This window comes from Panthera pardus, unplaced genomic scaffold, assembly GCF_024362965.1.
Source record: "Panthera pardus isolate Hobbes unplaced genomic scaffold, ASM2436296v1 HiC_scaffold_11, whole genome shotgun sequence".
In the NCBI taxonomy this organism is placed as follows: Eukaryota; Metazoa; Chordata; class Mammalia; order Carnivora; family Felidae; genus Panthera; species Panthera pardus.
Genome location: NW_026526666.1, coordinates 69554504 through 69581622, shown reverse-complemented (window position 1 = coordinate 69581622; position 27119 = coordinate 69554504). Strand labels below are relative to the sequence as shown.

Genomic DNA, 27119 nt, shown 5'->3' with positions numbered 1-27119 from the left:
TCTCCCTGAATGAAGAAGGTTCGCATCAATTGGTGAAAGGTTAGAAATCCGAGAACTCGCGCCTGCCTCCTCTGGCCAAGTCTTAGCTGTCGCTCCCAGGCTCTTCCTCCTCCGCGGGGAAGCCGGGAGCTCGCCAGAGTGTACGGAGACGCGGTAGGCTGGGCGACCCTCTCCAGGCGCCGGGCGGAGAAAGCCCACCCGCCTCCGGAGCCCCACAGACTTGTCTGCGACCCGCACAGCGATGGAGCCCTCCTGGCTGGAGATGCGCTGGGCGCGGCCCTTGTACCTGGCCTTCGTGTTCTGCCTGGCCCTGGGGCTGCTGCAGGCCATCAAGCTCTACCTGCGGAGGCAGCGGCTGCTGCGAGACCTGTGCCCTTTCCCCGCGCCCCCCACCCACTGGTTCTACGGGCACCAGAAGGTAATGGAAGGGAGGGGCGGAGAAGGATGCTGCCAAGGGAACCCGGCGAGCGGAGACGAGGCTGCTTGCGCCCCTTCCTCCCATCGCTGCGTCCTGCACAGCTGGCCCACCCTGTGGCTCACAGCACTGCAGGGAAAGGAAAAGAGCCTGGAGCCTCTAGGGTGGAAGCTCCGGGAGGGCTGGGAGGGCCATGTAGAGACTGAGTACAGAAAAAGAACGTGCTGTAGTTCAGGGCGGGCTCTAATTGCTTCACCAATCTCTTGCATTTATGTACTGCATTTTAAAAATCCTACATGGATCGCTAAAAAATAGTTATGTTATTCTAAATAATGCAAATTAATTGCAGAAAATATGCAAAATTGAGCACAATTAATTGCCACCCTCAGTCCGTTACAACCAGAGAAAATGAACTTTCTTTTCCCAAGATTCTTTTGAAGTAGAGAGCAGCCCCAGCCAATCGCTCAAAAACAGTTGGCGAATTTACCTTTTGGTCTTTCTTGTTCTCCAAATCCTCTCTCACTCCTGATTACCTTGTTTTATTCATTCAGCCAGCTTTGAGTGGAATTGTGTGATGGGTGCTAGCATTACAAAGAGCAGACCCCCGTACCTGCCCTCAGAGGGCCAAACCAGATGCATATTTAGACCACAAAGAGATAATGCAAATACAGTAGTGAGTGCTTTGATAGAGGCCCAGGAACAAGGCATCTTGGAAATAGGTGTCTGTACCTAGGGGAGGAAGGAAAGTCTCTGAAAGCCTGGGCAGAATTCTAAAGGGTGGGTGGGTTGGGAAGGGTGTCTCCAGCAGAGCTACTGCGGAGTTCTTTGGCTCCCCCACTCCTGGTCCTTCCCGAAAGCAACCACTCTCAACTGTTTTACCTGTTTATTTTCATCCTTACTGCTAAATTAATATTACTATGTTGCATTTCTTAATTCAGTCATTTTAGATATCCATTTACTAGCTACCTTATGATGAGTAATCACTTATACCTCATCTTTTGCTGTCCCAATATAGTTATATTGTATTTTTTGGTTAAATAGAAAAATTAGTATTTATATTCTTTTTATTATGTAAATGTTTACTTACCGCTGATCTAATGGTTGATTTTGTTTCTTTTCTTATGGAACATTTTTTTCTTCCACAGTGTTTCTCATATGCTTAGTTTTTCAAAATCTGTCACTGTTTTTTCCCCCCAAATGTTTTAATAGATCTGTCAAACACATCTCAAGAATCTTTCCAAGTATTAAAACATATCAAACAACCTGTCAGTTTTTATGCTTTTCTGGAGGCATTTCTCCCAAAGACCTCTCCTCCTCTTCTAAGCTGGACTGGTTGGTTCTTCTCTAGGTCTGATACATAGATATTGTGCCATCCTGTGTCATATCTTCCATTTCCTGGATACTATGTCTTCTATTTTTCTTGATTTATTTAATCATTTTTATGGGTAGCTTCTTGAGATTGAGTGAAAGGAATGTCAGGTGAATTTTTTGAGCTCTTGAATAGCTGAAAGTGTCTATTAAAATTCATTAATGAATTTTCATTCATTAAAATTCATGACTGATAATTTGGCTGGGTATAGAATTATACTTTGGAAATAATTTTCTCTCGGAATTTTGAAGACATCATGCCATTGTCTTCTAGCTTTCGGGATAACTGTTGAAAATTCTGATACCTTTCTGACTTTTTCCCAAAAATCTTTACTGTGGTAAAATGCCCCAAACATAAAATTTGCCATCTTCACCATTTTTAAAAGTGTACAGTTCAGTGACATTAAATACATTCATAATGCTGTGCAACCACCAGCACTATCCACCTCCATAACACTTTGCATCTTGTAAAACTGAAACTGTATACCCGTTCAACAACAGTTCCCCATTTTTGTCTCTCCTCAGCCCCTGGCAACCACCATTCTATTTTCTGTTTCTACAGTTTTAGCTACTCTACATATCTCCTATAAGTGGAATCATGTAGTATCTTTTTGTGACTAGATTATTTCACTTAGCATAATGTCCTTAGGGTTCTTCCATATTGTAGCATGTGTCAGAATTCCCTTCCTTTTTAAAACTGAATAATATTTCACTGCGCATCTATACCACATTTTGTTTATCTGTTCATCCTGTCAGTGGACACTTGGGTTGTATTCTACATTTTAGCTATTGTGAACATGAGTGTAAAAATCCGTTTGACACCCAGCTTTCGACTGGATATATACCCAGAAGTGGAATTACTATATCATATGGTAATTCTATTTTTAATTTTTTGAGGAGCAACCATACTGTTTTCTGCAATGGCTGCACCATTTTACACTTCCAACAGAAGTGCACAGGGGTTCCAATTTCTCCACATTCTTACCAACACTTGTTGTTTTCTGGCTTTTGCTTTTTTCTGATAGTAGTCATCCTAATGAGTGTGAGGTAGTATCTTATACTTTTGATTTGAATTTCCCTAATGATTAGTGATGTTGAGCATCTTTTCATGTGCTCAATGCCATTTGTATATCTTCTTTGGAGGAATGGCCAGTTAAGTCCTTTACCCATATTTGGATCAGGTTGTTTGTTTTTTGATGTTGAGTTTTAATATTTCTCTATGTATTCTGGATATTAATCCCTTATCAGATATATTATTTGTAAATATTTCTCCAATTCTGTGGGGTTTTTTTACTTTTCCTGTTACACTGTGTTTTCATACACATTTTTTTTAATTTTTGTAAAGTCCAATTTATATTTTTTTTTCTTTTTTCCTGTGCCTTTGGTGTCATAATCAAGAAATCATTTCCAGATCCAATGTTGTGAAGAATTTACCCTGTGTTTTCTGCTAAGAGTTTTATAGTTTTAGTTGTTACTTTTAGGTCTTTGAGCCATTTTTGGTTAATTTTTGTGTATGGTGTTAGATAAGGAAGGACCCAACTTTACTCTGTTGCATGTGGATATTCGGTTTTCCCAACAACATTTGTTGAAAAAACTGCCCTTTTCCCTTTTTTTTTCAGGGTACAAAGCTAGTTTATTTGGACAAAGTTTTTCACATACACAGAAAAGCTCAGTATGCATTTCCAGCCACCCAATCCCAAGCACTTGGTAATCACAGCCAAAGGTTCAGAAACTTACTGAAGATACAGACCCTGTTTACATGTCCTTTTCCCATTGAATGATTCTATCCCCTTTGTCAAAAATCATTTGACCATATATTTAAGGGTTTATTTCTAGGCTTTCTATTTTATTCCATTTGCCTATATGTCTGTCTCTGTGCCAGAACCATGCTGTTTTGATTACTGTAGCTTTGTAGTAAGTTTTGAAATCAGGAAAATGAGTCCTTCAGCTTTGCTCTTCTTATTAAAGATTTTTTTTTTGCTATTCAAGGTCCCCTGAGATTTCATATAAATTTTAGGATAGACTTTTCTATTTCTACAGAAAACATCATCAGGATTTTGTTAGGCATTATGTTGAATTTGTAAAATTCTTTGGGTAGTATTGGAATCTTAATAATAATGTCTTCCAATTCGTGAACATGGGATGTGTTTCCATTTATTTATGTTTTTTTAAATACATAAATATTGTTTCTTCAGCAATGTTGTTTAGTTTTCACTGTACAAATCTTTCACCTTGTTGGTTGGAAATACTTGGTTTTCCAATACTTGATTTCACCTCCTAAATATTTTATTCTTTTTGATGCTATTGTAAATGGGCTTGTTTTTGTCATTTTCTTTTCAGATTGTTTATTGTTAGTGTACAGAAATGCAACTGGTTTTTGTGTAGAAAATGTAGATTTTCTACATTTTAATGTAGAAATACAACTAGCTTTGCCAAATCTAAGGTTAATTCCTTATCTTTTCTTCTAAGAGTTTTATAGTTTTAGCTCTTTCATTTAGAACATTGATCCATTAAGTTAATTTTTGTATATTGCATAAGGTAGGGGTCCAACTTTATCCTATTTTTTTGTGAATATCCAGTTATCCCAGCACCATTTGTTGAAAAGACGATACTTTGCCCCCATTAAATTGTTTTGACACCTGAGTAGGAAAAACCCAGTCCTCTCCCTGTGGAGACCCCACAGATTAAGGGTTCAGCCCCACAAGATTACCCCAACCCCATTTCAGATGCCAATTGCAAGTCCAGGTTGTTACTGTGCTTCTGACCAATCAGCTATAAGTTGGAGGCTCCCATGACCTTCTCCTCAGGTTTGATTAATATGCTAGAACAGCTCACAGAACTCAGGAAACAGTTGATTTACTGTTTACCAGTTTGTTATAAAAGGATATGATAAAGGATACAGATGAACATGCAGTTGGAAGTGATGCAAAGGACAAGTATGTGGGAAGGGGCACAGAGCTTCCACAGAGCCCTCTCCAGATACATCACTCTACCAGCACCTCCACGTGTTCACCAAACCAGGTCTCCAAACCCTGTACTTTTGGAATTATTATGGAGGCTTCATCATGTAGATACAATTGAACATTAACTCCATTTCCAGTTCATCTCCTTCTCTGGAGAATGAGAAGTGAGACTGAAGATTCCAAACTTCTAATTATAGCTTGGTCTTTCTGGTGACCAGCCCCCATCCGAGAGCCCACCAAGAGTCACCTCACTGGAACAAAAGACATTGCTATCAGTTGACTGTAAACAAGAAGTTTATTTATGGATTCTCAATTCTATTCTTATAGAATAGAATTATTCTTATTGTCTATACTTATGCTGATACCACACTGTCTTAATTATTTTTGCTTTGTAGTAAGTTTTGAAATTAGGAAGCATGAGTCCTCCTACTTTGTTCTTTTTCAAGATTACTTGGGCTATTTTGGATACCTCTGGTTTCCATATAAGTTTTAGAATCAGCTTGTCAATGCCTACAAAGAAGCCAGCTGTGATTCTGATGGGGATTGCACTGAATCTGTAGATCAGTTTGGGAAATACTGCCATTTTAACAATATGAAGTTTTCTGCTCCATGAACATGAAATGTCTTTACATTTGTATAAGTCTTTTTAAATTTCTTTCAACAATGTTTTGTAGTTTTCAGTAACCTTTACATTTATCCTATTAAATTTGTTTCTGAATGTTTTATTCTTTCTGATACTGTTGTCAAAGGATGGTTTTATTTTCAGTCAGATTGTTTATTGCCATCATGTTTTAAAGTCTATATCTCTCTTGACTGCCACTAAATTATTTTTTTGTGTGTTTTAGAGAGGCCTCTATCAGAGTTTTGCAGATGAGAAATGGCTGATATATCAAGCTGGCTAATATTACCAACTCTACCTATTTACCTTTTTTTTTTTGCCCTTTATGTTTCTTTTGACAATTCATCACTCAGATAGTCACAAGGAAGAGCTAGAACTATTATACTTAACCTTCCTAAGGCTCAGTTTCCTCATCTGTAAAATGTAGGTTCTAATCATATCTGCTTCATAGGGTTCTTGGTATAGAGATTAAACAATATACATCATGGAGGGGAGCTTGGGTGGCTCAATTGCTTAAGCATCCGTCTTCAGCTCAGGTCATGACCTCATGGCTCATGGTTCGAGCCCCATGTTGGGCTCTGTGCTGACAGCTCAGAACCTGGAGTCTGCTTCAGATTCTGTGTCTCCTTCTCCATCTGCCCCTCCCCCACTCACGTTTTGTCTCTGTCTCTCAAAAATGAATAAACGTTTAAAAAAAGTTTAAAAATACATATAAAACATGGAAAGTAACTTGGCAACATCTAGCTCATAGTAGTGCTTTGTAAATGTTAGCTATTACTATTTCTTTGAGAACTAAGCATTTTCTGATTATTTCTGAACAGTGTTTCCTAAATATGTGTAAGACGTATTTTCAAATGTATTAAGGTGCTGCTATGGATGAAGAAATGTAAATTCAATATTACAGGAGTCACAATGGCTTTCTATCCTTTTTGTCCAGAAAGGAGTTACTAAAAGTATGACCAAATGCTTTTGGCTGAAGGTGTCCATGACAATTTTTAACTTAAAAAAATAATCCTCATACTAGGCTATAATTTCTGTGAGGACAAAGACTTTGTCTGTCTTATATTTCTCTGCATCTCTATTGCCTGGAATATATAGTAGGCACTTAATACATTCTCATTTGTTTATTGTTTGCAAATGAATGAAGGAAGGAACATTTTTTTTGTTAGGGAACATCATTGGCATTGTCAGTGGGTACTTGTCACTGACTTGATTGTGGAAGTGTTAGGAAAAATGAGTCTGCACCATTTCAGGAGGTAGAGTTCAAGAATCTCAATCTGTTAGGGGCCCTACACTTTCCAGGGAACACTTCATGGGATAAAAGGTGCTAGCTTGTAACAGAGGATATTGGGAGCCAAAGTTTGCCAACTTTTCTGAGGGTAGCAAATTCTGTATGACTGGTCACATAAGGGAGAACTTGCCAACCTTGGTTTCCTTGCAAGTCAGGACCCCTACAATCATGTATCACTGGGCACCCCCAGACACACATATACAGGTGCCTGCCACACTCCCACTTTATACAAGAAGTTCATGAATCTTCTTGTCAGAGATTTAGAGGAACTATTTAAATGAGCCATTAGTGGCAGAAGACATGAATAGACAATTTTCCAAAGTAGACATCCAGATGACTAACAGACACATGAAAGGATGTTCAACACCACTCATCATTAGGGAAATACAAATAAAAACCACAATAAGATATCACCTCATACCTGTCACAATGGCTAAAATTAACAGCACAGGGAAAAAACAGATGTTGGTGAGGATGTGGAGAAAGAACCCTTTTGTGCTGTTAGTGCAGGTACAAATAGGTGCAGCCACTCTGGAAAGCAGTATGGAGATTCCTCAAAAAATTTAAAATAGAACTACCCTATGACCCAGTAATTGCTATACTAGGAATCTATCCAAAGGATACAAAGATGCTGATTTAAAGGGAAAATGTACCCCAATGTTTATAGCAGCGCTATCAACAATAGCTAAATTATGGAAAAAGCCCAAATGTCCATTGATTGATGAATGGATAAAGGAGATGTGGTGTATATACACAATGGAATATTACTCGGCCACCAAAAAGAATGAAATCTTGCCATATGCAACAACATGGATGGAACTAGAGTGTATTATGCTAAGTCAGAGAAAGACAAATATCATATGACTTTACTCATATGTGGAATTTAAGAAATACAACAGATGAACATAGGGGAAGGGAAGAAAAAATAAGATAAAAACAAGGAGAGAGGCAAACCATAAGAGATTCTTAAATATAGAGAACAAACTGAGGGTTACTGGAGGGGAGGCAGGTGGGGAGTGTGGGCTAAATGGGTGATGGGCATTAAGAAGGACACTTGTTGGGATGCGTTCTGGGTGTTACATGTAAGTGATGAACCACTGAATTCTCCTGAAACCAATACTACACTATATGTTAACTAACTTGGATTTAAATAAATACAAAATAATAATAATAAATGAGCCATTAGTAACCTGCTTATCAAGGCAAAAGTTCATCTCTGATGGTAGTAAGGGAAAAGAACAGGGTTTTCTTTGTAGATGGAGTGGGCAGGTTTTTGGGGAGAAGCTTTAACTATGAATTACCAAAAAGGATCATTCCTCAATTAGTAATAATCAGAGAGGGGAAAAGGAAGAGGGAATGGTGAGCTAGATTGTGGGTCATGTCCAATCTACTACCAGTTAGCTTCCCACATAGGAAAAAAACTCTTTTTCAGCTTCCAGAGTCCACTCCTAAAAAGTGTGTGACTTTAGCAGGTGAGGCAGACTCAGCTCGCTTCACCCTCTCAGTTGGGAAAATGGCTCATGGTAGATGTCAATTGACAGAGATTTATTCTGGGGATTCAACATGCATTTAGATGGGGAAGTTAAATACACTGATATTGGTTAGAAAATTATACTCCAAGCTTAGAAATGCTGAGGAGAGCATGTCTGTGCTATGTTATCCGGGCCCCAGATTCGGCTCACATCTGTAGGAGGGGATGAGTCCAGATTGGCTGGCTTCTTTAACTTCCTTCACTCATTTTTCACTGCAGCTACTTCAGGATGGTGAAATGGAGAAACTTGAGGAGCTTGTTGGAAAATACCCTTGTGCCTTTCCTTGCTGGGTTGGGCCCTTTCAGGTATTCTTCTATATCTATGACCCAGACTATGCGAAGGCATTTCTGAGCAGAACAGGTAAGAAAAGGGATGAATCTCGGGAACCTATCCTCCTAGGAGGGATATGCACAACTCACAGGCAGGATTCTAAAGGAATCCTGAAGCAAAGATTAATATCAGGCCTTTATTAAGAGACCTAGAGACAAACTGACGGTTACCAGAGTCAGGCAGCAGGTGGGGGAGGGTGAAATATGTGATGGGGATTAAGGAGCGCACTTGTGATAAGTACTGAGTGATGTATGGAAGTGTTGAATCACTACATTTACACCTGAAACTAATATAACACTGTATGTTAACTATACTGGGGTTAAAACAAAGCAAGAGAGGCCTGGCCTGGAGAAAGCCAAGAGAGTTTCTGAGCAATGCTGAAAGGGATTCCCATGTCCCCCAAGTCCCTTGTCAGGCTAAGACTCCCATGAACCCTTTAGGGTGTAATATAAAGCCCCGCTGGCACCACCAGATCACCAAGGGCTTCCTTTATGTCTCAGTTTTGTGATGTCAGTAATACTCCCCATCCCCCAGCCCCTTACTTGTGCATGAGTCTTCAGGGAATTCAGAAACCTCTGCTGGTTTCATACCTGAACCTGGGTGCTAGATCATTAATTTACCAGTATAGCCTCTTGGCTGCAGTCCAGATATTTTTGTTTTCTTCATAGTTCCCAACTGTGTTCCCTTTTGGAACGCGAGTCATCTAACTCCCCCATCCAAGCCTTTTCAAAGACGTCTGTGGCAGATTATCTCATCGCACAAAATTAAAACGTCCAGTTTGGGAGCACCTGGGTGGCTCAGTCGGTTAAGTGTCTGACGAAGCCCCACTCTGGTCTCCACGTTGGGCGTGAAGCCTACTTAAAAAAAAAAAAAAATGTCCAGGTTTTTCTCCATCATCTTTGTAAAACTAAGATCTTACATTCTAATCTTTCTTCTCTGTCCATTGTCTCCATTACTTTTAGTAAAACCTAATAAAAGAAAACAGCCTTTCCCTGAAAGTCTCCATGTTTCCCAATCCCCCAGCCCTGATTTGTTTCCTGCTCACTTCTTAAAGGACAAGAGCTGTAAAACACTTCCACATTAGAGTTCATGAGAACCCCCAGAGGCATTTGATCCCCACTCTCTGTGGTCTGCCAGCTCCTGCTGTAAACACTAATCTACTTTCCAAGAAGGATATAATATATTGTCCCAAATCCTGTTCTGGAAACTTGGTCACCCTTGGGCAATCTGTTTCTATAGGAGAAAGTATAAGCAAGGGAAGAATCTGGGTTTGTGTACCTGTCTGCCTCCTGGGGTTTATTGTTCTCTGGCTCCTTAACCAAACTTATGGTTTGCCTGGGCATGCCATGGGTTGCCATGCCATGCCTGGGCTCCTTCTTGCTATTTGTAATTAGCACAGGCAAATGAAGAGAACCTTCACCGACTTTGGTAATTTTTCTCTAATGCTGTTGTTTGTTTCCTCTGCTTGACTCTACAGATCCCAAGTCCAAGTACCTGTACAAGTTCTTGATTCCGTGTCTTGGTATGTATGTGCCAGAGAGACAGGTGATTCACTCTCTTGCTTGAGGTCCCCTTGGTATAGTAAAGCATTCCAAAGAAACAAGTCAGAATGCTCAAAACAATTAAGAGGATGGACGATCTATGCTGCAAGTTATCTAGGGGCAAAATCAAGAGGGAGTGCTAAGATCAACCCAGCACAACTTCCTAAGAACCCTCTTTATCCATTTCTCTCTCCAAAGTCTCATTCTCAAGGCAGCATGTGTGTGAATCTGTCCCATCTCTGTCTTTAAAACTGCAGCCACACATCTGTATTCTTTATTTTGTCCTTTCTTTTCTCTTGTTTTCTTGGATCTTCCACTTTCTTTTTGGAGTCCATATATTTCCATATGCAAACCAGTACAGTTTTGCTCTGAAGTATAGTTTGGTAGTATTCCATGAGCAGATAAATTAGGCCTTCTGGTCATGTAATTGGTATTCATGTTAGACAAAGAAGGAATTACATGAAAAAACTGTTGATTTGGGGTTCAGAGCTACTTGGATTTGAATACTGCCTCCCACTAGCTAGTTGCATGTGATTCTGGGGAAATCTTCTGATGAGAGTTACATCTCTAGGCCATTGTGGGGATTAAATGAAACACGTATTTTCAGCACTTACTGTAGTGGCTGGCATGGTACCAGCACCAGACCATACATCTCAAGCCTGACATGTTGTAAGCACCCAATGAATGATGGAAGTTACTTATTAATAAATGTTAAAGTCGTTTTAAAGCCAAATCTTTAATGACCTTTCTTGCAACCAAAGACTGTAAAGCACTGATCTTGATGAGTGTTTGCACTCCCTATCATTTATAAGTGTGAATCACCAACTAAGGCCCAAGGAGGAGACATCTGGGGACAGAGTGGACACTCACGTCTAGTTCCTTATAAATTTTGTGTTCGCAGTGTAGTTTATGGATTGGTTTGGAGTCAAAAGGAGATGAATATTTGTTATGTTTCCACTGTGAGCTAGAGACCAGGCTAGGTGCTTCATGTATGTGCTTTCATTTAATCTTCACAGCAACACAGTGAGGTAGATGTTTATTATCACACTCTATCATTGAGTAAACCAAGCCTCAGGAAGATTAGGTGACTTACTCAGTTCTGACATAGGTAGTGACTGGTGACTTCAGGATCAGCACTCTCATCAGGTTTCAAACCCTGGGGTCTTCCTCACAATGTTAAATATATCCATCCCAGATTAAGCAACAAATCTCACTTCCATCATAATATATAAACACTACTCTGATTTCCACTCTATTATGACTACATGTGTGTCATGCTCACTCCCTGATGTCTCTGTTCCTCACCTCTCCTTCCTCATCTCATCTAATAAAATGGCATGAGGTTTTGTCCCCTTTCTTTCTCAAGGAAAAGGACTAGTGAGTCTAGAAGGACCCAAATGGTTCCAGCACCGTCACCTACTAACTCCTGGGTTCAATTTTAACATCTTGAAATCATATGTTGAGGTGATGGCCCATTCAGTGAACACAATGCTGGTAAGTGAAGGGACAAAAAATTCTCTGGTGTGTTGCAGAATGCTTCCAACAGGGAATGAATTAGACATGTGTGATGGGTAGCAAAATTCAAAGGGGGATGGCTCTTAGAAATTAACCAGTGTACATTTACCAACTGAGCAATAGGTGTCCATGTAAGCCTTTGCTATGGTTCTTTGTTTGGGTGACAAAAAATGATGAAGTTCTGGTCATCTAACTCAGATATATTTTGAGACCCTATGGCAGTAAACCAAGTACCAAGTAGTGAGATTCAGATGGTCAGTGCTGTAACTGACAGGTGAGGAAATGAGGAATAGCTATAGTAGCTTCAGATTCAGAGGAGACTCATTTTTACCAGCAAATATGGCCGGACTTGCTTATGTGGATAATACAGATGAGTGAATTCTAAGCAGAGTGAGTTAGCATAAGCAAAGGTATGGAAGTTAGAGCGAATTTGCCTGATGGTCACAAAGAACCTAGCAAAAGCTAAGTGTCTACATTAAAGCCACAGGGTGTGAGTTTCCTCTTGTAGATAGTAGTGATCATTTGGATCATAAATGAGTTCCATTCTAAAACTCCACTGGTATGTGGTATATTTTTAATTTTTAAACTGTGATTGTTTAAAAATGAGACAAGTAATTCATTAATACAAGTTTCATGATAAACACTTCAAACTCCACCAATGAAGCCAAAGTTTCCCTCCACTTTCATTTGCAAACCCATCCCTTTGCCCAGGAGAGAACCACTGTTACCAACCAATTGGCTGAGTTCTCACAGAAGTGGATTTAACCTGAGTTAAGGTGAAAATACCCATGGCCCACTCTTGGCAGAAAGCCTCAGGTACAGGCTGGAGAGAGAAGGAGCAGTCTCCTTCCATTCTGGTGCCATGCTGCTTTGTACACAATGGCAAATTAGCCAGTGGTGGTACTGAGTTTATCTCTGTTTCAGTAAACCACTTGTGTCTTCCTCGTTTCTCAGCCCCACCTGAGCCTGAGACTCCACTCATAGCTTTCCCCTCGGCTGAACTGTGCCCTAGTGCTTCCAGCTTGAGCTTCCCCTTCGCTGCCATTTCTCCTAAATTTACTTTTTTTACACAGTATAACTTACATTATTCAAGATGAAAGCAATTGAATAAACAATGGACATTGGGATAAAAGCTTTAAAAAAAATCTCTGCCTCCAAATGTGTACCAGCCCCTACCTATGGCATTAGGTGCTCAATAGGTTGATCTGACTTTAAACATTTAGATTTCTTTGTGTTTAACACAAAGAATGCTTATCATGACATATTCATTTTCAACAGGGAACATTTCAGGTAGTGTGAGCAGGTCACCTGGAGGGGAGAAGTAAACTGGGCACAAACAGCGCTTGGCAGGGGGTCAGCTGGAAGCTGCTCCTACCCATGGCTTCTCTCTGTCCCCCACTTCTGAATTGAAAAGGCTTCTTACAATGTTCCAAGTTTATTTTAAGTGTGGCTATGGTGGTTGGCAGTAGTGATGGGGTAGGGTGTCTAGCAATTTGGGGGCTGAAGATGGAGGAAGCCCTGGGGAGACCCCTTGTAATTAGAGGTCTTGTATCAGAGATTGTCTGTTTTACTGGAACTCTGATCTGTTGTAAAGCAGAGTTATGGTAATGACTGAAAGGCCAAAAATACTTAACTCAGCCATTTACAGGATACCCGGCTTGCTCCGTGCTCTTTCTCACTCAGCTAGGTGCGGCTTTCCCTTCCTCATGCCCAGTAAGCACTTGGCTTATTTACATATACAACCTATGGCTCCTCCTAGGTCTGGATTGTCTACCTTACAGCCTAAGGGCAGGGTCAGGGAGGAGCTTTCAGGTAAAGGCAGTTTGATGATGCTATTGGTCTTGACCCCCTGTGCCAGGATAAGTGGGAGAAGATCTGTGGCCCCCAGGACACAATTGTGGAGGTCTTTGAGCACATCACCTTGATGACCCTGGACATACTTATGAAGTGTGTTTTGAGCCAGGAGACCAACTGCCAGACAAGCAGGTCAGTGACAGAAAAGCAAAAAGACACTTGTTCGTCATTATCTAAGTCATGCATTGACATATTGTCCCCACTTTCTCTTCTAGCACCCATGATCTTTATGTTAAAGCGACATTTGAAGCCAGCAAAATCATCTTTCACCGCTTATACAATTTCTTACATCACCTTGACATAATTTTCAAATTCAGCCCTCAGGGCCACCGCTTACAGGAGATGGTCAAAATTCTACATCAGTACACAGGTATTGCTTGTGTTTGGATTGCCTAAGTCCATACACCGTCATTGTTGTACTGTGCCTGTCTAGAAGAATAGGCCTCGGTGTGAAAAAAAAAAAAAAAGTTCTTGTTCTTAACAGAGCTTTTATATGGACAGTGCTCCTTTAGAAGAGTGTGCTAGATCCATAGTAGTAGTTCTCTACTACTTCAGAAGTTTTCTATGTATTATATCATGTTTATTATTATTTCCAATTGTTGGGGCGCCTGGGTGACTCAGTTGGTTAAGCATCCGACTTCAGCTCAGGTCCTGATCTCATGGTTTGTGAGTTCGAGCCCCACATCGGGCTCTGTGCTGATGGCTCAGAACCTGGAGCCTGCTTCAGATTCTGTGTCTCCTTCTCTCTCTGCCCCTCCCCCAACTTGTGCTCTGTCTCTCTCTATCTCTAAAAATAAATTTAAAAAATATTTCCAATTGTTATTAATACAAATATAACAAGGGTCATTTAATATCTCAAAGCACACAAGGGCATATGGCTTTTTACACAGTGTTTCCAGTAGTCGCGAAGGAATAACAACAAACTAAAAACATTCATACAACATGGGAATGAATATGAGAACAGAGAGCACATGGACACGTATTCAAAAGGAGGGGGGACGGGGAGTTGTTCAGTAGGTAGAAAGTTTCAGTTACACAAAATGAACAAGTTCTAGAGATCTGCCTACAGTTAACAGTGCTGTACTGGGCATGTAAAAACTTAAGTGGATAGATCTCCGGTTAAGTGTTCTTACCACAATAAAAAAATAAAAGAAGCTCAGTTCAAAAATAGTTTTGGCAAAACATAAACATAAAAGTTGAAATAGATTAAGCTCTTTAAGCAAGTCAACATTACTTTTCATCAACACCCGAATAGAGAATATTTATAAAGCAGTTAATGAATCCTTCCTCAGCTATGACTTCGGGCAAGTTAATCACTGCTTTGTCTCAATGTCAGCTGTAAAATGGGGACAAAAAGGAACCTATCTCCCAGGTTTGTGGTGATGATTCACTGTGTTAATATACATAAAGCGCTTGGGAAAGTGCCTGGTACTGAATAAATGTTAATCATAAAATACAGGGGCGCCTGGGTGGCGCAGTCGGTTAAGCGTCCGACTTCAGCCAGGTCACGATCTCGCGGTGCGTGAGTTCGAGCCCCGCGTCAGGCTCTGGGCTGATGGCTCGGAGCCTGGAGCCTGTTTCCGATTCTGTGTCTCCCTCTCTCTCTGCCCCTCCCCCGTTCATGCTCTGTCTCTCCCTGTCCCAAAAATAAATTAAAAACGTTGAAAAAAAAAATTTAAAACCTAGAACACGTATTAAAAAAAAATCATAAAATAGTTACTTTAGCAAATATATTTGCCTCAAGGAAATTTGCAAGACACACCCACACAGGCACAGGCGCAGTCAGGCACCCATAAACACACATGAATGTAGTGTATAAGGAGGACAGTCAGAAGCAGGTTAGGTTAACGATTTAAGATACAGATGGGCATTATGCAAATTATGGAAAGAGCCTAAATGTCCATCAACTGATGAATGGATAAAGAAATTGTGGTTTATATAGACAATGGAGTACTACGTGGCAATGAAAAAGAACAAAATATGGCCCTTTGTAGCAACGTGGATGGAACTGGAGAGTGTGATGCTAAGTGAAATAAGCCATACAGAGAAAGACAGATACCATATGTTTTCACTCTTATGTGGATCCTGAGAAACTTAACAGAAACCCATGGGGGAGGGGGAGGAAAAAAAAAAGAGGTTAGAGTGGGAGAGAGCCAAAGCATAAGAGACTCTAAGAACAAACTGAGGGTTGATGGGGAGTGGGAGGGAGGGGAGGGTGGGTGATGGGCATTGAGGAGGGTACTTTTTGGGATGAGCACTGGGTGTTGTATGGAAACCAATTTGACAATAAATTTCATATATTGGAAAAAAAAAAAAAAAGATGGGCATTATATAGCAGTAGTTCCAAACCGGTTCATATCATGGCCCACACAGAAAATGCTAATATTTGTATGGCTCACTAGAGTGAACCTGGGGCATCTACAAAGGGTTATTGAAAGAACTCTTTACTATTTATTTATATTACATAATTATGATGAGAAAACAAAATGCAAATATTAGGGAAAAATAAATGCTAAATTTATTCAAAATAAAACCTTTTCAAAATTTTTATATTTATTGGGGCGCCTGGGTGGCGCAGTCGGTTAAGCGTCCGACTTCAGCCAGGTCACGATCTCGCGGTCCGTGAGTTCGAGCCCCGCGTCGGGCTCTGGGCTGATGGCTCGGAGCCTGGAGCCTGTTTCCGATTCTGTGTCTCCCTCTCTCTCTGCCCCTCCCCCGTTCATGCTCTGTCTCTCTCTGTCCCAAAAATAAATAAAAAAAAATAAAATAAAATAAAAAATTTTTATATTTATTTAGTCAAATTTACCAATATTATTTGTTCCTTTTTATTTTTTTATTATTTTTTAAAATGTACTTTCAAGTTAGTTAACATACAGTGTAGTCTCAGCTTCAGGATTAGAACCCAGTGATTCATCTCTTACATATGACACCCACCGCTCATCCCAAAAAGTGCCCTTCTTAATGCCTATCACCCATTTAACCCAGCCCCCCCCACCCCCCTCTAGCAATCCTCAGTTTGTTCTCTGTATTTAAGAGTCTCTTATGGTTTGCCTTCCTCCTCATTTTTATCTTATTTTTTCCTTCCCTTCCTCTATGTTCATCTGTTGAATTTCTCAAATTCCACATATGAGTAAATCTTACGGCGTCTGTCTTATTTTGCTTAGCACAACACCCTTCATTTCCATCCATGTTGTTGCAAATGGCATGATTTCATTTCTTTTTCATCACCAAGTAATATTCCATTGTATATATACCACATCTTCTTTATCCCTTTATCAGTTAATGGACATTTGAGCTCTTTCCATAATTTGGCTGTTGTTGATAGCGCTGCTATAAGCATTGGGGTGCATGTGCCCCTTTAAATAAGCATTTTTGTAACCTTTGCAGAAATTCCTAGTAGTGCGATTGCTGGGTTATAGAGTAGTTCTATTTTTAATTTTTTGAGGAAACTCCATACTGTTTTCCAGAGTGACTGTACCAGTTTGCATTCCCACCAACAATGCAAAAGGGTTCCTCTTTCTCCACATCCCCACCAACATCTGTTGTTTCCTGTGTTGTTAATTTTAGCCATCTGACCAGTGTGAGGTGGTATTTCATTATGGTTTAGATTTGTGTTTGAGTGATGTTGAGCATCTTTTGATGTGTCTGTTTCCCACATGGATGTCTTCTTTGGAAAAGTGTCTGTTTATGTCTTCTGTCCATTTCTCCACTGGATTATTTGTTGTTTGGGTGTTGAGTTTGGTAAGTTCTTTATAGATTTTGGATATTAATGCTTTACCCATTGGAAAAAACCCAAAGCTGGAGGCATCACAATCCCAGACTTTAACCTGTATTACAAAGCTGTAATCATCAAGATAGTATGGTATTGGTGCAAAAACACATAGATCAATGGAATAGAATAGAGAACCTAGAAATGGACCCACAACTATATAGCCAGCTAATCTTTGACAAAGCAGGAAAGAGTATCTAATGGAATAAAGACAGTCTCTTTAGCAATTGGTGCTAGGAGAACTGTACAGCAACATGCAGGAGAGTGAACCTGGACCACTTTCTTACATCATACACAAAAATATATTCAAAATGAATGAAAGACCTAAATGTGAGACAGGAAACAAGCAAAATTCTATGAGAGAAAACAGGTAATGACCTCTTTGACCTAGGCCGCAGCAACTTCTTACTTAACATGTCTCCAGAGGCAAGGGAAATAAAAGCAAAAATAAACCATTGGTGCCTTGTCAAGATAAAAAGCTTCTGCACAGCAAAGGGAACAATCAACAAAACTAAAAGGCAACTGACAGAATGGGAGAAGATATTTGCAGATGACATATCAATTATTTTTATTACATCTGGATTTTAAGTAGTAGACAGTAGCCATCCCCTATTCTAGGGTATTTCAACCCTTGCTCTAATGACATTTTGGTTTGGATAAGTCTTTGTTATGTGGCGAGGTGTCCTGTGCATTGTAGGATGTTTAGTTCCATCCCTGACATCTATCCACTCAATGCCAGTAAGACTCTGACAGTTGTGGCAACTGAAAATGTCTACACACATTGATGAATGTCCCCTGGGGTCAAAATTATCTCCATCTGAGAACCACTACCCTATACCCAAATTGTAGAGAATTCATCCATGTTTTTCTTCTTGTGCTTGTGTGGTTTTGTTCTTGCAGTTAGATCTCTGATTCATTTAGGGTTTATTCTTATGCATGGTGTGAAGTGTTGACCTAACTTTTCCAAATGGTTATCCAGTTGTCTCATCACCATTTATTAAAAAGGTGGTATATCTATGCAATGATATGTTACTCAGCCATAAAAAAGAAAGCGATCTTGCCATTTGCAACAACATGGATGGACCTAGAGGGTATTATATTATGCTAAGTGAAATAAGTCAGATAGAGAAAGACAAATACCATTCAATCTCACTCATATTTTTTCATTTAAGAAACAAAATGAAGAAAGAAAAAAGAAACAAACAAAAACAAATTGGTGGTGCAGAGGGCAGGTGGGTAGGGGGATGAGTGAAATAGATAAAGAGGATTAAGAGTATACTTAACGTGATGAACATAGAGTAATATATAGAATTGTTGAATCATTACACTGTACACCTGAAACGAATATAATGCTGTATGTTAATTATACTTCAATTAAAAATTTAATTTAATTTAATTTAAAAGTTCCATCTGTTCCAGTAATTGAGATAACCATTTTATATACTAAATTGACATATGTACTTGAACCTATTTCTGGACTTTCTTTTCTGTTCCATTCATCTGTCTATTTATTCATGTACTGGAATCACACTGATTCATTTAAAGAGATTTTGTAGTATGTTTTTTTTTAATTAACAAACTATTTTTAGACAGTTTTAAGTATACAGAAAAATTAAGTAGAAAGTGTAGACAGTTCCCATATACTTTCTCACCTCCACCTTCTTACGCAGTTTCTCCTCATCACATCTTGCTTTAGTGAGGTACATTTGTTACAATTGAGCCAATATTGACACATTATTAACTAAAGTCCATAGTTTACTTTAGGATTCATCATTTATATTGTACACTCTATGGGTTTTGACACATGTGTTATGATATGTATCCCCCTCTATTCCTAGTTTCCTGAGGGATTTTTTTTTCTTAATTGTGAATGGGTGTTAGATTGTGTTAGATCTTTTTTCTGTGTCTTTTAATATGGCCATATGATTTTTCTTCTTTAACTTATTGATGTGATAGATTACATTAATTGATTTTTTGATGTTGAACCAGATTTGCATATCTGGAATAAATCCCACTTGGTAATGGTGTATAATTCCTTTTGTGCATTGTTGGATTCTTTTTGCTAATATTTTATTGAGGATTTTAGCATTTATTTCATGAGAGAGATTTGGTTTGTAGTTGTCCTTTCTTGTAATGTCTTTGTCTGGTTTGGGTATTAGGATAATGTCTGGCCTCATAAAATAGATTAGGGAATATTCCCTCTGCTATTTTCTGGAATATATTGTAAAGAATTGATGTGATTTCTTTCTCAAATGTTTGAAAGAATAAACCACTGAAATCATCTAGACCTGTTTTTGGAAGGTCATTATTATTGATTTAATTTATTTAATATATATAGGTCTATTCAGATTATCTGTTTCTCTGGATGAATGTTGATAGACCGCGTCTTTCAAGAATTTGGTCCATTTCACCTAGGTTATCAGATTTATGTGCATATATTTGTTCATAATATTCCTTTATTATCTTTTTAATGCTCATAGAATCAATAATGATGTTCCCTTTTTATTCCTGATATTAGTGATTTTTATCTTCTCTCTTTTTTTCTTAATTAACCTGGCTAGAGATTTATCAATTTTACAGATCTTTTCAAAGAATCAACTTTTGGGTTCATTGATTTTTTTTCCCTTGATTTCTTATTTTCAATTTCACTGCTTTCTGCTCTAATTTTTATTATTTCACTTCTTCCACTATGGATTTAATGCGTTCTGTTTACAGTTTCCTGAGGTCAAAGATTAGATTAGGATTTTAGATTTTTCTTCTTTTCTAATATATCCACTCAATGCTACAAATTTCCCTCTAAGTATTGCTTTCACTGTGTTCCACAAATTTTATTAGCTGTATTTTAATTTTCATTTAGTTCAAAATATTTTTAAAATTTCCCTTGAGATTTCTTTGGCCCATGTGTTATTTAGAAAAGTGTGGTTTACTCTCCAACTACTTTGGAGTTTTCAAACTATCTTTCTGTTATTGATTTCTATTCCATTGTGGTCTGAGAGCATACTTTGTATGATTTATGTTCTTTTAAAATTTGTGTTTTATGGCCCAAATGTGGTCTATTTTAGTGAATGTTCTCTGTGAGCTTGAAAAGGAGGTGTGTTCTGCTATTGTTGGATGATGTATTCTATAGGGGTCAAATAGATCCAGTTGATTGATGATATTGTTCAGTTCAACTACATCCTTGCTGGTTTTCTGCCTGCTGGATCTGTCCATTACTGACAGGGAAGTGTTGAAGTCTCCAACTATAAGAGTAGATTCATCTATTTCTCCTTGGAGTCCTGTTGTTTTTTGCCTTATATGTTTTGACACTCTGTTGTTAGGTGCATTCACACAAAAGATTGTTTTATTCTTGGAGAATTGACCCCCTTATCATTATATAATACCATTTTAATCCCTATTAATTTTTTCCCTACTAATTTTACTTGCTTGGAAATCTGTTCTGCTGAAATTAATATAGTTACTCCAACTTTCTCTTTGTTAGTTAGCATGGCATATCTTTCTCTACTCCTTTACTTTTAATCTATACATATCTTTATGTATTTAAAGTGGGTTTCTTGTAGATGACATACAGCTTGGGTTTTTTTTCATCCATTCAGAAGTCTCTGTCTTTTAATTGTTGTATTTATACCATTGAAGCTTAATGTGATTATTGATATATTTGGATTAATAGCGACCATATTTGTTACTTCTTACTGTTCATTGCCTTTTTTTGTCTTTCACTCTTTTTCTACTTTCTCTGGTTTTAATTGAGCATTTTATATGATTCCATTTTTCTCCTCTCTTAGCATATAAATTATACCTGTTTTTACCTTTTTTTAGATGTTGCCCTTGAGTTTGTTTTATATATATATATATATATATATATATATATATATATATATATATGTTGTTATATATATATATGTTGTTTTATATATATATATATGTATGTATGTGTGTGTGTGTATATATATATATATATATATATATATATATATATATATATTTGCTATCACTTTGGTAATCAGAAATTGTTATTCTATCCCAGAAAAGATAATCCAGGATAGAAAAAAATTGCTCAAGAATGAGAAGAAGTATGGTAACACTCAGAAGCGGAAGTACCAGGATTTTCTGGATATTATCCTTTCTGCCCAGGTAAGTCTCAAATGTCTGAGGCTGCTCATATAGTTAATTGTGTGGGCAGCTGGATGATTGAGGAGGAAGATAGACAAAAGTAACGTTGGTCAACGAAATTTAACAACACTTTTGATGTTTGGCTCCATACAGTTTGAGATCAAGATAGAAATCTATAATTCGGTCACTAGAAGGAATTAAGTAAGGCCGAATTTTTTACTAATTTGACAGGATTTGGTGATTATTGCAAAGATACATGATAGTTAAGGGAAACATGGGGAAAGAGTCACAGCATAAGCTGGTAAAATGATGATGATGAGGTGCTGGGAAGTCTGAATGAATCTGGTAGGATGATTGGAAGAACTCTTTGCAAGGTCTGCTTTCCTTGTCTAACATTGGTTCTCCTTTATGCTCTGGTCAAAGTATGGCCTCTATTATGTATTTGATGAACTAAATTAAAATTGAGACTCTCATTTGAAACTCTAATTTATTTCCCTAAAACCATTATCTTGATAGGGGCTCCAAAGATCTGTAAATTGACATTGCATAAAAATTTCTCTATTTTACCAGTTGCATAAAAACAGCTCTATTTTACCTTTCAGGCTGAAAATGACAACAACTTCTCAGATACTGACCTACAGTCCGAGGTGAACACATTCATGTTGGCAGGGCAAGACACCATGGCAGGGGGCATTTCCTGGCTCCTCTACCACCTGGCTCTGAACCCTGAGCACCAGGAGAGATGTCGGGAGGAGATCAGGGGCATCCTGGGGGACGGGTCTTCTATCACCTGGTAAGATCTGCATTCCTAAACATTTCATCCTGGTTCCCCTCCTTGGGTTTTGCTTTATTTTTACCTGTGGTATCTTGGTGACTGTTATTGCTTTAAGATATGTGCCTGTAGAAACAGAATAAACAAGCTACTATTCTGCTCTTTTTCTAAAGGAACCAAAATTATCCCTTTATCTTCTGCTAAAGAAGTTCACTCATCCACAACTTATCTGTTTTGTTGTTTTTCTAATCAGTGGTGTGTAATGTCTCATTTCTTTCTTTCACCTAAGCTCCAGTGCACTGAAAATGGGGCTTGATCCCTAGACTTGCATTTAGAGCTTAAATGGTAGGGCTTAAGTGGGGCTCCTCTTCTGATACCTGAGTGCATATCCATATCATTTCAGCCACATTGTAGTCATTGTCTCCCATTTCTTTGTTCACTCCTCAGGACTGGCTTTGGACTTTGAACATAGTACCAAATGATACACACTTTAGTTGAGTCTGCGTATTATGGACTTAACGACATTTTAAATACTGAGGTACTTAAAAAATGTCCAAGGTTTGACTGGGCTCACACCTGGTACAGGAGACAGACCTCCATACAAATAATTGCCATATAACCTGGTAAGGGTAGCGAGAGAGAGAGATGTGTGGGTTACTACAGAGACTTAGAAGACAGGCACCTAACCTGGTATAGGGGACTCCAGAGGACTTCCTGGGAGATCTGACATGCTAGCTGCCTCTTTTAGGATGGGTAGGAATCAGCCAGGTAGAAAACTTCAACACCGTTGTGCAAGACTTTGAGCTTATCTTGCTGTTAATGATGCCCATGTTATGGATTTGCCCTTCAGACATAATCTCTGATAGAAAAACAAACACATGTCTCCAATATAAACCACATTCTTTACCCTAGTTAGATATTTCACTTATCCTTGTTTTGCTGGTGAAAGGGACAGAAAGATAGAAATACTAAGGGCCACCTGACCTCATGACTACGGGGAAAACACCGTATTTCAAATGCAAAGGTCAGCTCAGAACATTTGTAAGGGACAATTTGAATTTATATAGATGTATTAGAGGTCTTACTTTGTATAAGGAAATAATATTTCCTACCATAAATTAAAGATTTAATTTGTATAGCACAAAATACAGTATTGATTAATCAGTTTTTACTCATGCATTAATATTAATCAGATAACCTGTTTAGGGTGGATATATATGTATATATATATCCAACCCAAATATTCACCTTCCTTATTCTTGTTTGGCCTATGTGAAATGTGAAAACAATAAAGAAATTTTTGCCAGGTGAGAAGAAAAAGTCCAAAGGATCTGTTAACTTTCATTTTAATGAGAGAAATGAAAATAATTTTATAAACAATAAGATATGTTTTTATTCCATAATATGACCTTATACTTATATTTAATGAAATTTTTCCATAGCATTCTGGAAATTTATAGTTCTTTTAGACAGATAGTAAAACCACACTGCAAAGAGCAATTTCCAAAAAATCTGTCTCCATTTGGCTCCTCATCAGCCAGCTCCTCATCAGACATTGAGGCTCTTCAATGTCTCCATTTGGCTCCTCATCAGCCATTTCTCCATTGGGTTAAAATTCCTCTCTTCTTCTTGCACCAGGGCTAAGATGGACAACATTGTGTTTCTTAAATATGCAAAGTGCCAGACTAAGCAGAATTACTCTTTTTATTCTGGGGTTGAGGAGGAAAGAGTTCAAAATTAAAATTTCACGGGGCGCCTGGGTGGCTCAGTCGGTTGGGCATCCAACCTGGTTGGGCCCAGGTCATGATCTCATGGTTTTGTGGGTTCGAGCCCCCCTTCGGGCTCTGTGCTGACAGCTCAGAACCTAGAGCCTGCTTTGAATTCTGTGTCCCCCTCTCTCTCTGCCCCTTCCTTACTCACACTCTGTCTCTGTCTCTCAAAAATAAGTAAACATTGAAAAAAACTTTTAACAAAAAAATTAAAATTTCACACCACCGAATGGCCAAAACCTGCATTCAAAATAAGTAATCAGAAAAGCAAACAGAAATACAATAAAACAAATAGACTGAATATATGCAGTCATTTTATGACTAGCTGACTATCTAGGATGCAAGTAAAAAACTTTATTCTTCTCCCTCTGATACTTGTATAGGGCAAGTTCTTTTCATCTCCAGAGTGAAATCTTACCCAGATCTCAGAGAGTTCCCACCCATTTAATTCACAAGAGCAGTCTCATTCAGTAATTAAACTGTCTGGTCCAGTGGAATAATACAAAGTGTAAATTCGCATCCACTGGGACCATCTCCCTCCATCCCAGATCAGCATTTCTTTGGGTCTGGAAGCCAGTGGTGACTGAGGGGGTTGTGGTTGACTTCTTACTGACCAGTTCCCCCCCTACCCAGTAGCTGCTGCTTCTGGCCCTTACATAACTGGTCCCAGGAGGAAGTGAGGATAAGGAGAAAGAGGTGTTAATATGGTGATCTTGCCCTCTAAGCTTAGTAGCTATTCAGTGCCTCCTTTTATTCTCAGTGGGTGCATCTCTGGGTTTTTTGGAGATTCCCTCACTGTAGCTTTGCCATGGTGATTCATGGGGCAAGGAAATTCTTGTCCTCAGAGCTCCTTTCAAGCTGGTTCCAGAGCTCTCCCTCTTGCCAGTTCATTGGCCCATAGAACACAATGGACCACTCCTAACTTGTCCCTGTTGCCCTCCCCTCACTCCCTGCCTGTTCTGAGTCACAGCCTTTCCTATCAGCCCTGTTTCCCAAACTCCAGGGAGCACATTTCAGGTCATCTCAGTGACCCAAGAGGGCTTCTTTGCCTAACATGGTTTGGGGGCACTCCTCCATTCTCCACAGTACTCTGGCATTCCAACAATTCTCCTTAAAGGTTTTTTTTTTCCTATCAAAACTCTTCAGCCTCTTCTTTTTAGTCCTTAGTCATTCCTTACACATTCTTGAGCTAAGTGTTGCAAAACTGGTTTCAGAAACTCCCCTAGCAAATCCTTTACTGGTAGATTAGCATCTTGCTTTATCATGAAGATATCTGGCACTTTTTTGGTCCCTCTTTCTCTGGAACCTCAGCTGACCCTGAGGCAGAAAGAGTCTCAACATTCTGTTACATAAACCAACTGCAAAATAACTTTAACCTAGAGATGGTATTTACCAAGAATAAACACCAAAGAGGAAAAGAACATCAATATTTATAAACTGGATATGGAGTCTGAGTTCCCTACCCTCCTCCCTTGTCCTCACAGGGACCAGCTGGGTGAGATGTCATACACTACAATGTGCATCAAGGAGTCACTCCGACTGGCCCCTCCAGTCCCATCCATTTCCAGAGAGCTCAGCAAGCCCATTACCTTCCCAGATGGACGCTCCTTGCCTGCAGGTCTTTGTATTCTTTTCCTAAGCAGTTCTTAGAGACCATGGGATCCTGGGTGACAAAGTGACAATGACAAAGACTGGCTTGTTTCTCAACTGTTAGAGTCAAAATACAATCCTAAGGACGTCTAGCTTAGGGTTGGGTGCCTATTAAGAATTCAGTGGGAAATTCCTTGATCAAATGTGGCTTCCAGACTTTCTCAAAGGTATATAACCATTTGAAGCAAAGCTCTGTGCCCAGAACCTGGATTACCAGAATCCCAACCCAGGGTTTCTTTCATTGGAGGACACGTTGTTTGTTCCTAAAATTATCCTTATTTGGCTTAGTTTGAGACCCAGGTGAGACTTCGTGGGAAATGAGCATCATCATCTTTATCTAGATGACCCCGTGGGTCTTTGGCTTCATCATCATAATAATGTCACTCTTGTAAGTGTACAGCACTTAATAGTTTACATAGAGCCTTCAAACACATTATCTCTTTTTTCCCCTTAGAAATGATCTTAGCAGACATTTATATGGTGCTTCTCAGTTTACAAAGCACTTTCAAATACTTTTGGTGTAACCAAAAACCCACCAGAGACCCCAAAGTGCAGATGAGCAGAACTAAAACTCACACAGAGTCCCAACGCCTGGAGCCCTGTGCTCTTCAGAGCACAGGTTTCCAAGCATGGCAGGTGAGAGGCAGAGGGGTGTCATGTGAGACACCCTTTACTTATCTGCTTCAGTGTTCTGTGAATTCTTGCCCTTAGATACAAGCTGATAAGACTGCTTGTAGCAAACACCAACAGCCTGTCACTTACTGTGACTTTGTGGACAGATCCAAAATTAATTTACCAGAATTTTTATGGTAATCAAATAATCCTCAAAATCTCTCTCCCCTGTGTTTTTTTTTAAGCCCCAAACCACATGGATATTTGCTAAAATTTCCTCCCTTCCGCTTATGAACAGAACCAGCAGAAACTTGTCACTGGAACTGCGTGATGGAATTGTGATTCTGTTCTTTTGTACCCAAACTGTCTCTGGTGGGTGCTGTATAGTCCACTAACAGATATCATTTTGACATGATACCAATAGCTCCTTAAGATAGAAGCATGTATTGAATATGTCATTGCTTTGAAATCTAAGGTGTCACCCAGGCCTCATCTACCCATGGGTCCTTGACTGCTGGCATCAGCTACAGTGCACAGAACTCTATCAAGAGCTAGCTGTTTCCCTTCAAGAAGAAAAGTCTTATTGAAGAATGGTGTAACAGTAGCCCACAACTTGCTGTATCTTCTGCAATCTTTTTTATTTCTTTCTTTTCACAGGAATAACCGTGGTTCTCAGTATTTGGGGCCTTCATCATAACCCTGCCATCTGGGAAAACCCAAAGGTACGACTGTCTTATACATAAATCCTTGAAAGAACTAATGCTGTGTAGCTCACTTTTTGTTAGCTATGCATGGAAGTGGCAAATGACTCAAGGCAAACAAAATAAACTTAAAGACCGAAAATGTTCAACCTTTCCCCCAAAGGAAAGCTGTCTGTCCCCTTCCCCTATTCCTACTTTATGTTCACTTTGCATGAACATATGGATATAATGCCACACAATCTGTTTGAAATTGCCCAAAGTCTATACCACAGCTGTTTACTTAGCAAGCTCTATCAAGAACTCACCTA

The 27119-nt window shown here is 39.1% G+C and overlaps 1 protein-coding gene across 1 annotated transcript in view; it reads left to right on the top strand.

The window, feature by feature from the left end:
- Positions 1-93: 93 nt before the first annotated feature.
- CYP4X1 (cytochrome P450 family 4 subfamily X member 1) overlaps positions 94-27119 on the top strand; it is a 31348-nt gene continuing 4322 nt past the window's right edge. The window contains exons 1-10 of the mRNA XM_053895729.1: positions 94-418; positions 8407-8548; positions 9996-10040; positions 11426-11553; positions 13433-13560; positions 13644-13798; positions 21222-21328; positions 21910-22100; positions 25333-25466; positions 26768-26832. Of these exons, the coding sequence (XP_053751704.1) occupies positions 242-418; positions 8407-8548; positions 9996-10040; positions 11426-11553; positions 13433-13560; positions 13644-13798; positions 21222-21328; positions 21910-22100; positions 25333-25466; positions 26768-26832 (1272 nt within the window). The 5' untranslated portion in view covers positions 94-241. The remainder of the gene's footprint in view (positions 419-8406; positions 8549-9995; positions 10041-11425; positions 11554-13432; positions 13561-13643; positions 13799-21221; positions 21329-21909; positions 22101-25332; positions 25467-26767; positions 26833-27119) is intronic.